Genomic DNA, 15,120 nt, shown 5'->3' with positions numbered 1-15,120 from the left:
TTTACATAGCTACTTTGTATTAGGTACTACAAGTAGTCTAGACATGATTTAAAGTATATAAGAGGATGTGCGTCATAGGTTATATGCAAACACTATACTGTTTTATACCAGGGACTTGAACATGAATGGATTTTGTTCTTGGAGGAAGGTCCTGGAACCAGCCCCCCTCAGATACTGCAGGTTGTACATTCCTTTTCTGGTGCCAGGTAGCAGGATCAGGTGAGATTCATTGTGTGTTACCCAACTACTTAGTAGGATGCCTTGCACAGGGTGGGGTGCTCGGTGAGGATGAGCCCAGAGAGTCTCTGTGACAGGTCTTACCTGCTTTTCTTGCTCTGTCTTCTCTGACAGCCCATTTAGTAAGCGCAGGAGGCAGCCAGCTTCAAACCAGGGCTCATTTGCACTCAGTGGGATTCTATAGTGACAAAAAAAAAAATCTGCAGATATTTTTATGAAAGAAACTAGGAAGGAGCATAAATTATCTGAAGTATAAAGTTCACTCAGTAAAAATTACTTTGAAATAAATTCACATTAACATAAATTCTCAAGCCATGTTTAAAATAGTCTGCATTTGTTAAGGGATACAGATTTTTAAGAAAACTGTTTCTGAACAACTCTATAGTAAGATAGTTTGTAAAGGTTGCAGATTGCAAAGCTTTATTGAGGGTATAACTAGATTTACTCTTGTATTTCAATAAAACGTCTCCATAAAAATAATAGTTGATAGGTGATACTTGAAAAAAATAACAGAGTGGAAATCTCCCTCCTTACTGTGGAAAAAGAAAGCGTTGCAGGAGGGAAATGCGGAGCTTGCGGGTGGTATTATTTGGCGTTTTTCGGTGTGGAGGCAGTGTTGGATGCTGGCTATTATTCTTCCGTTTTGGAGCAGAGAAATCAGAAGGAGTTTTGTGTATCTGCTAATGCATTGAAGAGACTAGAACATATGGCGTCTTCTGTGCTGTATCCATTTGTTCCCTGGCCATAAAGAAAGGCAAATTAGTGTGCTTTCATGAGCTCCATCAACTTGCATTTCTTAGAAATGCACCCTCTGATGGCGCAGTGGAACTGGCTCAGGCGCCAGAGCGGCAGGACACCCTGCAGACAAGTTCCCAGAATGCCTGGGGGCTGTGCTGGCCTGGGAGAGGCAGAGCCAGGTGCAATGGAGAAGAGCTGAAGAGGAGCTTTCTAATAAAGTGGGTGTAAATATAAGACTGGAAAGAAGCATAAGATAGCCAGAATAACAGCTGTATTTATTCCTTTATTTTGTTAAGATGTTTTATTTATAAGAATTCTTCCTTTTATTAGTGAAAGTTTACATTTAATTGCTTTACCAAGTCATTTTCCACCCAGTGTTCTACATATTAAATCACCTGATTATAAAAGATGTATAGGGTAGAGGGGAGAGGTGTTCTATGCTCAAATAATTTTGGAAAATGGATGTAGCATTAAGTGGGTTTCTATAAAGGGAGGATTACATATAATTTAATATGCTAATAACTGGAATCCCCAAGAAAGGTGTTTACTTGAGTGAATTTCCTAGACAGTCTGACGTGCTTTTATTGTTGGCTCTTCTACCACAGGCAGGGCCTCTGTTCAGTCAACACAAGCGCAAGAGTTTGGACAACGTCAAGTGAAGGCCGAGTAACTTCACTCAACTGGATTCTATAGATACAAATTTCAGAGTGCTCAAAGAGTTTCTCACACTTAACCCACTTTTTAAATGACACATCTGTAAACCTCTGGGAAGACATGTACAATATACTGTGTGTGGAACACTTGGAATGAAAAGAGGTTTTTTTCTTTTTTTTTTTTTTTTTGAGATGGAGTCTCCCTCTTGTCACCCAGACTGGAGTGCAGTGACGCAATCTCGGCTCACTGCAACCTCCACCTCCTGGGTTCAAGCAATTCTCCTCCCTCAGCCTCCCAAGTAGCTAGGATTACAGGTGCATGCCACTACACCTGGCTAATTTTTGTATTTCTAGTAGAGATGGGGTTTCGCCATGTTGGCAAGGCTGGTCTCAAACTCCTGACTTCAGGTGAACCACTGGCCTTGGCCTCCCAAAGTGCTGGGATCACAGGTGTGAGCCACCGTGTCTGGCTTTTTTTTTTTTTTTTTTTAATAAAAAGTGGAGAATTTATGCTCTATTTCGGACCAAATATATAACACATAGAGATTTATAGTTCTCTATCTAAAACTTTGGGTTTAGATGTTTTGGAATTCAGAATTTTCTGGATTTTTAGAAAATTAATATGGTTTATCAAAGAAAAAATTACAGCAAATTTGGTTATAGATCTATTTTACTTTTATATGTGGTTCATGAATTGGGCAGCCTCTATTCTACAAAAGAGAATGAAAGCTCCCCCTGGGCAATAGCAGAACAGTGGGTTTTATAAGGTGAGAACAAGGTTTTATAAGGTGAGAACGCTAGAAAAAAAAGCTGGTTGATTAGCATCAGGTTCCTCTTTTGTAAGCGTTAAAGCAAAGGGAGCTTCCGTATTACAGCGACTCAGCTAGACTGCGATCTCCTGTTTTCAGGAAGCACCGGACTGTGTGGGATCTGTCGCTTCTCTAAACTTCGGTTTGATTGTGTGGCATTTAGCATGAGTGACTCCATTTGGTTTGTTTTTGTCTGTTGGGGCCTAGTGTAGGAGCTCCATGTAAAACAGTGGCCTCCCATAATTTTTGTTTACCCGTATACTGTGGCTATTGAATTAAAAGGAATGAATAAACCTAGCTTGTTCTGGTAAAGTACCCAGTAGTGAAACACATTCCTATTTCTGCATATTCACAAAGTGTAAGGGTAAATATTTTTAAAAGATAAATACTTTACAAACTTCACATTTGCCCATGTCAGGTCTTGCCATCTAATGTTTTTTTGGTCAAATTTATGAAAACTTTCCAGTCTTCAGACGTTTACGGATTATGGAATTTCAGGTAAGGGAGCTAGACCAGTACTCACAGGAATTAGAATGAGGCACACCATTGAATTTCCTTCTCCGCTGTTACATTTAGCCTAAAGCTGCCTTATGTATTTTAAATTAGGCTTAAAGATTTCTCCATACATAATGAACTCTAACCTCACTAGAGGTATAAACAGCCTGTAACCTACCCTTGTACCAATCACAGAGTTTCAGCCAATCACAGGCTGTTCAAACCTTGTTCAAATAAGGCAAATGTGGGCTGTAACCAACCCTGCTGTTCCTGTACATCACATCTGTTTTCTGTAGGTCATTTTCCTTTTTCTGTCCATAAATATTGTCAGACCATATGGCAGCTCCTGAGTCTTTCTGAACCTATTGTGGCTCCAAGGACTGCCCAATTTTCAGCGTCCTTTGCTCTGCTTAACTCTTGTTAAATTTATTTATTTATTTATTCATTCATTCATTCATTTATTTTTGAGACAGAGTCTCGCTCTGTCACCCAGGCTGGAGTGCACTGATGCGATCTTGGCACACTGCATCCTCTACCTCCTGCGTTCCAGTGATTCTCATGCCTCAGCCTCCTGAGTAGCTGGGGTTACAGGCACCGCACGCCAAGCCCAGCTAATTTTTTTTTCTTTTTTTTAGTAGATACAGGGTGTCATCATGTTGGCCAGACTGGCCTCGAACTCCTGACCTCAAGTGATCAACCTGCCTCAGCCTTCCAAAGTGCTGGAATTACAGGAGTAAGCCACTGCGCCTAGCCAAACTGTGTTATATTTAATTTGTCCAAAGTTTTTCTTTTAACACTGCTTAGCCTACTGCAAAACCCAGAACTAAATGTATGGCCCAACTGTGAAAATGACGTGGAATTATAGGAAACATGTTTTAATGTGCCTAACCTCAGTTCTGACCTCATTTTATTTTTCTGCTTTCATTTTTCTTTATCTAACTTCCTTATGTATCAATCATATACTAATTGTGTATTAAATATATAAATTATATTCACTGAATGTTTTATTGTTTTATTAAGTGTTCATTCAGTAAACACTGAATGTTTATTGATCCTTTTGTGGGGGAACTTGTCAAAGTATCAGTAAAATAAATTTTGGATGGAAGTGCCTTTGCCATTAAGGGGCAGTGTACCTTAATCACGGGATCGAATTTTGAGAGGTACAAAAACAAACTGAAAGTGAATCAACAAGCCCGAAGTTACACACCTGCAGCATGCATCACACACTCCACCTTCTCGTGATGCAGGTATCGGAATTTTAATGCTTTTGAGGGCAGAGGATGATGTTTTATTGTTGTTCTTGTTACAGGAAAAATTATTCATGAAAGTTATTAAAGAACAGGAAGGCAGACTCTATCGGGGGGCTACTGCAGTAAGGTTTGGTAGTGGGGGAGAGATTCTGCTCAACTCTAAATACAACAAGGAACAGTGGAGATTTATAGCCAAGGAGCGAGCGAGTGGAGGGAGTTGGAGGATAAAAAATTACTAAGGTGGGGAAAGGGGGATTCTCACTCGACTGACCCAACTGCTTGAGACAGTATTCAGCTGTGCTGTCTGTCGTACGTGCCACAGCTTCGCAGGTTTCTTCATGATCGTCTCTGATGATGTCTAATTCCTGACTTAAAAGGATAGTTCACCTTTTGTAAAGCTTTTCTGCCTTTGTGTTTGGTTTGGTTCGGTTTGGTTTTCTCCTTTGGAGGCTAAGCCCAAATGATATTACTTAATGGAAGTCTGAACTGTTTGGAATTTGCTCATCCACCTAGGCTGCAGGAAGCTCGAAAGAGCACTGCTGGCAACCAGCCTTCCTACAGGAAAAGGCAGGTAGAATGCTAACTTTTCCCAGCTCATAGGGAAGCTGAGGTCTCGGCCCTGGGGGTGTCTAAATCCAAAGAGATACAGATGGCTCACCTGTGGCAGATCGTGGGTGGAGAGGCTGACTGCCATACAAGGGGTTATGAAGAGATCAGTAACACTTTAGCAAATTGTTAGAGACCCAGTGTAGACTGGGATATCAGTCTGGAATACCTGAGGGCCCTGATACTGGAGGAGTTAGCATTCACTTGTAGGCCCTTTTCTGTCGGCCTCCTCTGGCTGCTCTTGGGAGCAGGGTGGGAAAGCAGACAGGCCTCCTCTGTGTTGTAGGAAGTGATCGGCTGCTGCTGCAGGAATAACAGAAAATCCTGACTCCCTGCTTCAAGATAAAGCAGTCAATAAAAGCAAACTCAGGGACTTGAAAATAACTAACAACTAGAATAACTTCAAAGTCACTGTCTGTCAGGAACTTAACCGTTAAAGGATAAGATGGAAAACATGGATAACATGTATGAACAGATAGGGAGAAGTGGAAACCACAAGAAATAGTCAAATGCAAGTGCAGGAAATAAGGCCACGATACCACATACAAAGAATTCCTTTGAGAATCTCATCCATACACTCGATGAAGCTGGGGTAGGAATCAGTGAATTTAAAGATAGATAAGGTCAGTAGAAATTATTTAAACTGAAATACAGAGAGGGGAAAGGAGCAGGGGATGGGAAACAAAAACGAAACCAAGCATCCAAGAACTCTGGGATGATACCAGCCAGCGTAACATATGCAGTTCAGGTTCCAGAAAGGAAAAGAGAGCAGTAGCAAGGCCAGAGAAATATTTGATGTCATAATAACTGAGAACTTGCGAAAAATGAAAAGCACACCAGAGATCCAAGAAGCTTCAGGAATCCCAAGCAGGATAAATAATAAAAAAAGAATATACCTGGATACATTGTTGTCAAACTGCTGGAAACCAAAGATAAAGAGAAAACCTTACACGCAACCGGGCAGAAAAGACACATTACAAACAGAAGTAATAATTACAGTAGACGTTTCATTCAAAACTCTGCAATTCCGAACTATCTAGACTTATAGCATGAGATACGTTTGATCATCAGAAGAGATTTTCTGGTTAGTACCAGTATTTTCTAAATACGAGCTAGAACCTGCAGATGAAAAACTGACGCGTTGTTTGATAAGATAACCAGTTCTACTTAAGGTGAGAGAAAATATTTTCAAAAAGTGAGTTAATGACCAAGTTTTGTGGCAGATATTGAAATATCGAAGATATTAATAGATTAGTAGCACATTATTTCATTGCGGGTTTTTTTGGTAAACCTTAAATTAATTACCAGGTTGGAGAAAGCATCCTCGTCTAAAGCCGGGTAATTTGAGGAGGCATACATTTTGGGTTAAAGATAATCGGCTATTTTATAAATGAAAAAAAAAGGGGGCGATGCCTGGCACAGTGGCTCATGCCTGTAATTCCAACAGTTTGGGAATCCCAGGTGGGTGGATCTCCTGAGGTCAGGGGTTCGAGACCAGCTCGGCCAACATGGCAAAACCCCATCTCTACTATACAAAAATTAGGCATGGTGGTGCATGCTTGTAATCCCAGCTACTTGGGAAGCCGAGGTGGGAGGAATCACTTGAACCTGGGAGGCAGAGGTTGCAGTGAGCCAAGATTGCACCACTGCACTCCAGCCTGGGCTACAGAGTAAGACTCTGTCTCAAAAAAAAAAAAAAAAAAGAAAAGAATCAGGAAACTATGAAAGTACATTCCTTATTTAGAACTCGATTGTTAGGTGCTACAGAGAGAAAATTGTTTAGGTATAATTCCTGTCTTCTGAGAACTTATAAAACTGAAACAGACCACATTTGCAGAGTACGTAGATAAAACAGTAAAATGTCAACAAAGTTTGTCCAAGTCAGTGATTATTGTATTATGGAGTGCAGCAGTAGTAAAGAATACCAGTTACCATTTATTCACTATCTGTGTTAAACCTGACGTATTCGAATTTTAAAACACATTATCTTGCTTGATTCTCATCCTATGAAAAGATAATATCAACATTTTGCAGTTGAGGAAAATGTGGCTTCACCCAGTTCAGTAGGTTGCCCACCATCCATGCCACTCAGCTGGTAAGTAGCACAGTTGGGATTCAAACTCAGTTGTGTCTGATGCTCCTTCCTGTGCTACAGTGAAGCACAATCATGGGAGTTTGAAATGCAGGCAGATTTTGGTGTTAAGGCAGGCCACGCTCTCCGTTCTATTGTGATGGTTAAGTTCATGGAATGAATGGTATTTCTGGATTAATTGGATGTTGTGAAGCAGCCGTTTCAGTGGTCAGGAGTTAGAACGCTGGAAACAGCCTGCAAGGCCAAAAGAGCTCTCCAGTCCTGACGTTTCTTGCATAGTTGTTCTTTACCATAATTAGCTAATATAAACATTCTTGATTTATAGCGTTCTTAATATGCTAGTCGGATTCTTTTTAATTTTTAATAAGTGTGGTCGTGTCCATATCCTCAGAAGAATTGAGAAATTACATGTCAGTGTTGAGATAGGAGATTTACAGGTCGGTGGAAGGGAGATAGGAGATTTACAGGTTGGTGGAAGGGAGTATTTTCTGCCTTGGAAATTATGGAAATGGAAATAGTATCTGGTAAAACATGCAGCTGATAATATGGTGAACGTTACTTCTAATGCCTCAGAGTTTGGTAAATTTTCCCATTCAATATAATGAACATAATTATAATATTCAAGGCTTAGGTGTTATAAATGCGTTTTCATTTATACGTAGTTGGTCATTACGTGTCAGCATAGATACGTTAATTCTGTTTCTTTAATGCGGCAGATGTGAGACTCTTGTGTTTGGGAGACAATCATATTAAACATCTGTGCTGCTCTGTAGACTTCATTGCTTTTGGAATTACAGCAAAATTGAATTATAGTCGACCTTCTGTATCTGTGGGTTCCGCATCTGTGGATTCAGCCAACAGCAGATCAAAATGATTTGGGGGCTGGACACAGTGGCTCTTGCCTGTAGTCTTAGCTCCCCGAGATCTTGGCTGAGGTGGGAGGACCTCTGAGCCCAGGAGTTTGAGGACGCAGTGAGTTATGATTGTGCCACTGCGCTCCAGCCTGGGCAACACAGTGAGACCCTACTTCTGAGAGAGATAGGTATATTTTATATATATTTATAGATATACATACATGTGTATTTATATGTATATATATTGGGGAAGAAAAATGGATGGTTGTGTCTTGACTAAACACGTACAGACTTTTTTTCTTGTCATTATTTTCTAAAACAGACTCTGTAACAATGATTGACACACACGAGGTGATTTCAGGGATACAGGAGGATGTGCATAGGTTGTATGCAAATCCCATATCATTTCACAGCACGGACTTGCGCATCTACAGACCTTGGTATCCTTAGGGGGTCGCGGAACCAGTTCCCCCACGTATACCAGGGAACACTGTAATTCAGTATTGGTTGTTGTGGCTGCGACTGGCAAAGCAATATTCACAGAAGAAAATCTTGACCAGGAAGCATTTTTAAGTTTCAATTTTAATTTTGAGACATTGTTTATTTTTAAAAAATAACTTTACATATAACTGTAAAAGAAAATCAGTTTGTATGGTATTTATTTTTTCAAATGTGTTATTTTTTGAAAAGTATTTTCTAAGAGAGTAAGCATGTAACTTCATTTCAATTAATACATTTATTCCAGTTGACTAACAATCAAACTAGGTTTTTTAAAAAAGAACATTTACTTTTCTGTGTACGACACACACAGTGTAAGTGTATTTTTTATTTGTAATTTGATAAGTTAATGATTCTGTCCTCTGAACTATTCTACTAGGATTGTACTTATTCTCTACTTACATGTCTCTTTACAAGTGAATGTTCTTTGTATTACAATATATAGTAGACACTGAATATATAATTGGAGTACTTAACTTTTTATTTTGAAATAGTTATAGATTCACAGAAAGTTGCAGAAACAAAAATGCAGACAGGTCGTATGTCCCTTTCACTCGGTTTTCTCCAGTGGTAGCGTTTTTTGTTTTTTTCTAAATACGTGTATATATATATTTTTAGAGGCAGTGTCTGGTTCGCTGGTAGGGAAGAAAACCTAATGATAGTGAGCGAGGGAGGGGGAGAGTGAGGCACGACCAACTGCCCATCCCGTCATGGTCTGGAACTCGGTTTCCAGGGTTTCTCTGGGGTCCCTTTGGCCAACGGGGGGTCTGTTCAGTCGGTTAGGGGCTCAGAATTTTTTTTTAAATTTCTCAGGGTGGAGATGGGACCCGGCGTGGCTCAGCTTCCCAGCTCCTCCAATGGGGACCTCCTTTCCGTCCTCTGCTGGCTTCTACCTTCTGCCAACAGCCCTGTTCTTTCCTACCCTTTGCATGTGCTGTTTCTTCTGCCTGAAATGCTTCTTTCCCCTTCCCACCCATCTTTCTTTTGTCTAGTTAACACCTATTCATTTTGCAAATCTCACTCCTTTGTCCATCAAGCCTTTCAAGGCCACAGCTCACATACCGTCCTACAAGCCTTTCCTTCCCGGCACGCGTTACAGTTAGTAACTGTGGATTTGGTGCTTACGTGGAGAATGCTAGCTGAGAAGTTTTGGGGGCAGACACCCGCTGTTGCCCACTGTTTGTGCCCCTTGTGCCTAATACAGTGCTTGCTTACGTGGTCTTCGTGCGTGTTAGTTAAGTGAGGAAATGCTGTCACGGCTCGTGGTCTTCACGCGTGTTAAGTGAGGAAATGCTGTCACGGCTCGTGGTCTTCACGCGTGTTAGTTAAGTGAGGAAATGCTGTCACGGCTCGTGGTCTTCGTGTGTGTTAGTTAAGTGAGGACAGTTAAATACTGTCACAACTGGATGGGTTCTTGCCCACTGCCCAAAAAGCGAATTCTGAGAACAGCAAATATTGCAACAAAGAAGCAGTTTAATCATAACGGGGCCGGCTAAGTGGAAAACAGAAGGCATTTCTCAAATCCACCTCCCTGAGAACTTGGAGGCTAGAGTTTTTAAAGACACTTTGTCAGGCAGGGGCCTGGGGAACTGAAACAGTTGATAGGCTGTGGATGGAAATCACAGGAGTGTCTAACCTGCACAGCTGAGTCAGTTCCTGGTTCGGGTTGGGCCTCAGGACCAGGTAGCATCTCTTGGTTTGTGGAAATGCTAAACCTGAAAAATATCTCAAACACCAGTCCTTTAGGTTCCACAATAGTGATGTTATCTACAGGAGTAGTTGGGAAGTTCCAAGGCTTATAGCCTGTGACTGTGTGACTCTGGTAGTGAGCAACTTAGAGAAAAGCAAGCTTAGCAGTGGCCCGTGATTGTTTAAGTGTGTTGCAAACGAAGTCCAGGCCCCACCATAATTCGAATCCAGCCTTAGGAATGTGGCTTCAGTCCCCAAACAAGCAGGAAGGTCAGGTTTTCTAGCCTCAAAGTTTAACTATAAACCAATTTTTTCTTACAGTTATCTTGGCCTCCGCACCAGAATAAGCTCAAGACAATGTAGCCTGAGAGGTTAGAAGCAGGATGGAGTCGGTCATGTTAGACTTCTCTTATTACTTACATTCTGCAAAGATGGTTTCAGTGCCATCCTTCCACATACACTTTTTTTGTAAAAATTATTAAAACTTGGTGAAGCATGAAAAATCTTTTAAATGTAGCATGAATCCTGTCCACGACATAAAACAAAGATATAAAGTAAAGTTTGAAGAAATGTGAACATTTTGACGCAATCTGTTGGCGGATATGACTTAACTAAATCCTGACTTTTAAAAATCCTGTTTGAGGAAATACTGTTTGATACAAGATGAGTGCCCAGGCCTGCAACCTGTACCAGAATTCACACTGTGTAGCTTACTTCCATCTGTGTCTTAGCTCGTTAAAAAAAAAATGTCTTTTCTGCCTAGTTTACTTCGCTTGCTGCCAAATGGAAAGAGAAAAAGGCTGTAGGTTTGTCATCTGAGCAGTCGGCAGATTCTACGTCTTTCACTTAAGAAGCCATTTCCTAGCAGTTCTTCTATTGGTTCATTCCTTCACAAATCTTTCCTGAGTGCCTGCCGGCTCCAGGCACGGTTCTAGGCCCTGGGAGTAGACTCCTGCAAAGCGGTGGCTAGTTCCCACTTCCAGCAGACAGCCCACGTTCTCGCTCACGGGTGGTTAATTTATACGACCATACCACCGAGTGACTTACCATTGGTCTTTATATAATGTGTTTCTCTTTAGAGGGGCTTTTAGCTTAATTTGGTTGTAAATCAATATCTTTATTTAATAAACGTAAGTATTAATTATTTTAAAGTAGAGTAAGATTGAGCAAAGTTCAACTGCATTATTAATTTATTTCTAAGAGGATCTCTATGTTATGGGGTTAGGCCTAATTCATCTCAAAGAGAAAGCCTTAAATCACACAGGGACATTAAGTGTCCAAGCTCCACAGTTCTTTTAGGTTGGAAAAGAAAATAATCTGCAATTCATTATTATGACTGTTTGTTAGGATGTCAGTTTAGCTTTAACACTGGCTGACACCATGAATTACCATTTGTTTCTTGACCTTTTCATCTTTTAGTCCTATTGTCAGTTATTATATGCATTTGAAAAGTCGAGAGAGTATTTGAACAGGCTCTCACTGATAGCAAAGGAACAGAAAAAGTATTCCCTTTGAGGTTTTAAATATATTTTTAAAGATCGGCGCCCATGTCTTAGTTCCACGTAATCCTGTATTTTCATGTACAAACCCTTATTTGACAATTACCACTTTTTGAAATTAAACAATGTCTTTATTCATGTTGTCTTGCCAACTAAAATATTTAAAGTTATTATTTTAAAACTATAATGAAATTCTATTACTCATTTTACATTTGATGTTATTTTTAAATTTCCTGACTCGTAAGTATAATGTACATAGTGGAGTGACTTATTAAGCAGTTTATTCACATATATATTCTTTTGTTTTATCAAGCCACTGCCAAAAAATATGGTATCTCGTCTTTGTGAATCTAAAAAGGTTTGTGCTGCAGCTGATATGCAACTTCAGGTATGTACCTTTGTTCTGAAGTTTTCCGGAGTCATTATCCCAAATACATATCTAACTTTAAATTCTTGCCAATGATAACTATTTATTATAATAATTATGCTTCTAAAACATCTTTCATCTGAGTTCAAAGAACTTGACCAAAATTGACTCATTTAGTCCTCACACTGCCCTTATGAAGTAGGCATTGAATAAAATTATTTCCCGACCAGGCACGGTGGCTCACACCTGTAATCCCAGCACTTTGGGAGGCCGAGGTGGGTGGATCGCGAGGTCAGGAGTTCGAGACCAGCCTGACCAACACGGTGAATCCCTGTCTCTACTAAAACTACAAAAATTAGCTGGGTATGGTTGTGCGTGCTTGTAATCCTAGCTACTCAGGAGGCTGAGGCAGGAGAATCGCTTGAACCTGGGAGGTGGAGGTTGCCGTGAGTCGAGATCTTGCCACTGCACTCCAGCCTGGGCAACAGAGCGAGACTCTGTCTCAAAAAAAAAAAAAAAAAAAAAAGACTATTTCCCATTTTCAGTTGGGAAAAAATGAAAGCTTAGAAAAATTACATGACTTCTTCTAAATCACACATTTTACCAGCTAAATTAAGGCTCAAACTTAATTTTTTAAATATATATATATGTATGTTTATTCATTCTGTATCTTTTTAAAATTTTTGTCTTTTTAGGTTTGAAGTTTAGATAGTAATTGCTGTTAGTTTTAGATAATATTCAAAACCAACTTCCCAGGTTTCAAGATGAAGACTAGCAAACTTTCATGAACCATCTGGATGCCAGGTCTGCATGACACCAGATGTGAATGTAGATGTTTGTAATGGCTGAGATTGTTTATGGATTTCTCACTCCTCTTCAGATCTTGAGAGTTATGTAAACACCCTAAACACCCATCTTTCATCTTAGGCAATATTCACTTTATGATGATTCAGTTACCTGTTTAACAAAGTAACCACTATTTAATTGCTTTGTGGTTTTGTAAAATTCAGTCCCTAGAAGGTAATGAATGTGCTTTGTTTTCCTGTACCTTGAAACATGAAATCCATGTTTCAATGAAGGAAATCTATTATATAGATAAAACCATGAATCTATATTTGCTTTACCTTACTCAGTATCTATTCATATCGATATAATTTTTAAAGGATTTCTGAATTATTTTTAAAAATTAACATTACTTGGCTGGCAAAAGTCTTGATTTGCTGGTATCTTTAGTAGAAGGGCCTGGCTTTTAAAAGTCTGTTTTGTGGCTTTCTTCTTGAAAAATTGTTCTAATAATTTTCTTTTAAAATGGAAAACCAACCTTTCCCTCCTCCTCCCTCCAAAAACAACAGCCCCCTAGAGACAGACAGAGACAAAGTCCTGGTAGAGGAGCTGCCTGGGTTCAGCTTTTATGTTACACTTGGACAGTGGAGACAAAGGAAGAAAGGAAGTGAATTGTTTCAACTTTCCTTGGGGACATTAAACAGTGTTTTTAAAACTGTACATTTTTTAAAATTATTGTTTTAAAAATAGGCTCTTTATTTTTCCGTGGCTTCGTAAGTTTCTTGGTCCCAGGAATACATGACTCCCTGGGTGGGGAGATAGGCTCATCTCTTTGGAATGGTTTAGTTTATCAGCAAATAAACATAAAAATGATGCACATTTAATTTATTTTACTCTGTTTTCATATTTAATTTATTTTGCTCTGTTTTTATAATTCAAAAAAGTTACCCCATGTTTATTTCATTTGTAAAAGGCATAATTGAAGAAATGAAACTTCTGAATTCTGATTTATTTATACACTGGGGCAAAATAACACCTCAGTTGAAGTTAGAATGTAAGAGTTTCAGTTCCTGATAATTTACTCTGTTAGAATCTAGGTAAGACATTGAGTAATTTTGGCCTCTCTGATTATCTTTAGGCATTGTGACTCATTATAAAATGTAGAATTGAAAGAGCTATATTTAGCTATATATTTAGATTGCCAGTTAGAAGAAAGCAATATTTATATTTAGGAAATGTCTGTATTTTTCTAGGGAAGGTTTAAACTTAACTTTATAATTTAGAACCATAATTCTATATCTGGATGCAGCCAGAAGCTAGAGATCATTTAAATTTTTTCTTTTAACCAAACTAATCCTCACTTCTTTCAAGTCAACAGCTGCACATTCTCTACAAATCCCCTTTCTGAATCACAAAGATACATATCAGAAGCATAATTGCATGTCAAAATTTGTCCTTTAAAATAAAGCATTTTCTGCTTGCCTGCATGAAGTCAAATGTTCAAGTCAGTGTTCAGAAACAATACTTGAGTCAAATGTTGTCGTGAAAAAATGCTTTATGTTTATTTTAGATTTCTTTGCAAAATTTAGTTTTGAGTACTTTGTAAACAGCAGATTTCATGTCCAAACTCTCTTTAATGCTTTATTCTCCCACTGTGTTTCAATGGCCTATATCCTCCACTCAGAGGAGAGCGCTCCTTTTCCCTGGTCATCTAGCTGAGCCCTCCCTGTACAGCAGCTGCTTCCTTTGTACTTCCTGACACCAGGTGTGGGAGTCTAGTTCCAACCTCTCCAACAGCTGCATCAGAATTCTTCGATACATCTGTACTCACCAGATGCTGCATTGCTATTTCTTTCTCTACCCCCACCACACCTATTTAATTTTCTTTTACCTTTCATCACAAAACTAGAATTCTGACCCATTTCATTTCTCTCATTTAAGATATATCAGGATTCCAGGAGGAAACCAAACAGACTTTGTTAGATCCAGCGGGTCAAAAGTTATAACTGGTTTTGTACATTTCTGTCTACGTCTATTTTGGCAAAATTCCCATGTCACATATTTAATTTACCACGTTGTACATAAAGAGTATCTTATGGGTATGGTTCAAAATTCTTTAATATTTATGAAAAGGTTGAGAGCATTCCTTTTAATCTTTAGCATGGTCTTAAATGTGGTGTGAAATACATTTCAAACCATATCCGTTTATTTTTGTGACTGTTTTAAACTGTGACTGGTAACTGTCGTTCTGGTGCACTTATAGCGTCTTTGGTCTACCACATCTTGATGTGAGGCTGGACGACCAAAACTAAGTAGATGTTTTTATCTATCTAGGTCTTTTATGCCGCTCTGGATCAAATCTACCATGGGAAGCATCCCTTGAGGAATTCAACCACAGACATTCTCAAGGAAACACAAGAGAAATTCTATGGCCTACCATACGTTCCAAATACTGTGAGTCCAGCATTTGGCTTCTGTTGTGTGTACTGAGTGGTTCTGCTAGTACTTCTGTAGCTTGTGATTACCTTCCCCTTTGGAGAACTTGAAATC

General features: G+C 39.3%; 1 protein-coding gene across 3 annotated transcripts in view; it reads left to right on the top strand.

Moving 5' to 3' along the window:
- Positions 1–15,120, top strand: part of MIPEP (mitochondrial intermediate peptidase) — a 210,248-nt gene that overhangs the window by 66,944 nt on the left and 128,184 nt on the right. For all 3 annotated transcript variants that reach the window (XR_005236554.2, XM_008021718.3, XM_037986909.2), the window contains exons 15-16: positions 11,734–11,808; positions 14,905–15,024. Coding sequence is in view for 2 of the 3 variants with exons in the window: in XM_008021718.3 (XP_008019909.3) it covers positions 11,734–11,808; positions 14,905–15,024 (195 nt within the window). In the remaining variant the exon portion in view is untranslated. The remainder of the gene's footprint in view (positions 1–11,733; positions 11,809–14,904; positions 15,025–15,120) is intronic.

The sequence above is a fragment of the Chlorocebus sabaeus genome, chromosome 3 (genome assembly GCF_047675955.1).
Source record: "Chlorocebus sabaeus isolate Y175 chromosome 3, mChlSab1.0.hap1, whole genome shotgun sequence".
NCBI lineage: Eukaryota > Metazoa > Chordata > Mammalia > Primates > Cercopithecidae > Chlorocebus > Chlorocebus sabaeus.
The sequence above is the reverse complement of the archived record's forward strand: the minus strand, read 5'-3'. Positions and strand labels throughout refer to the sequence as shown.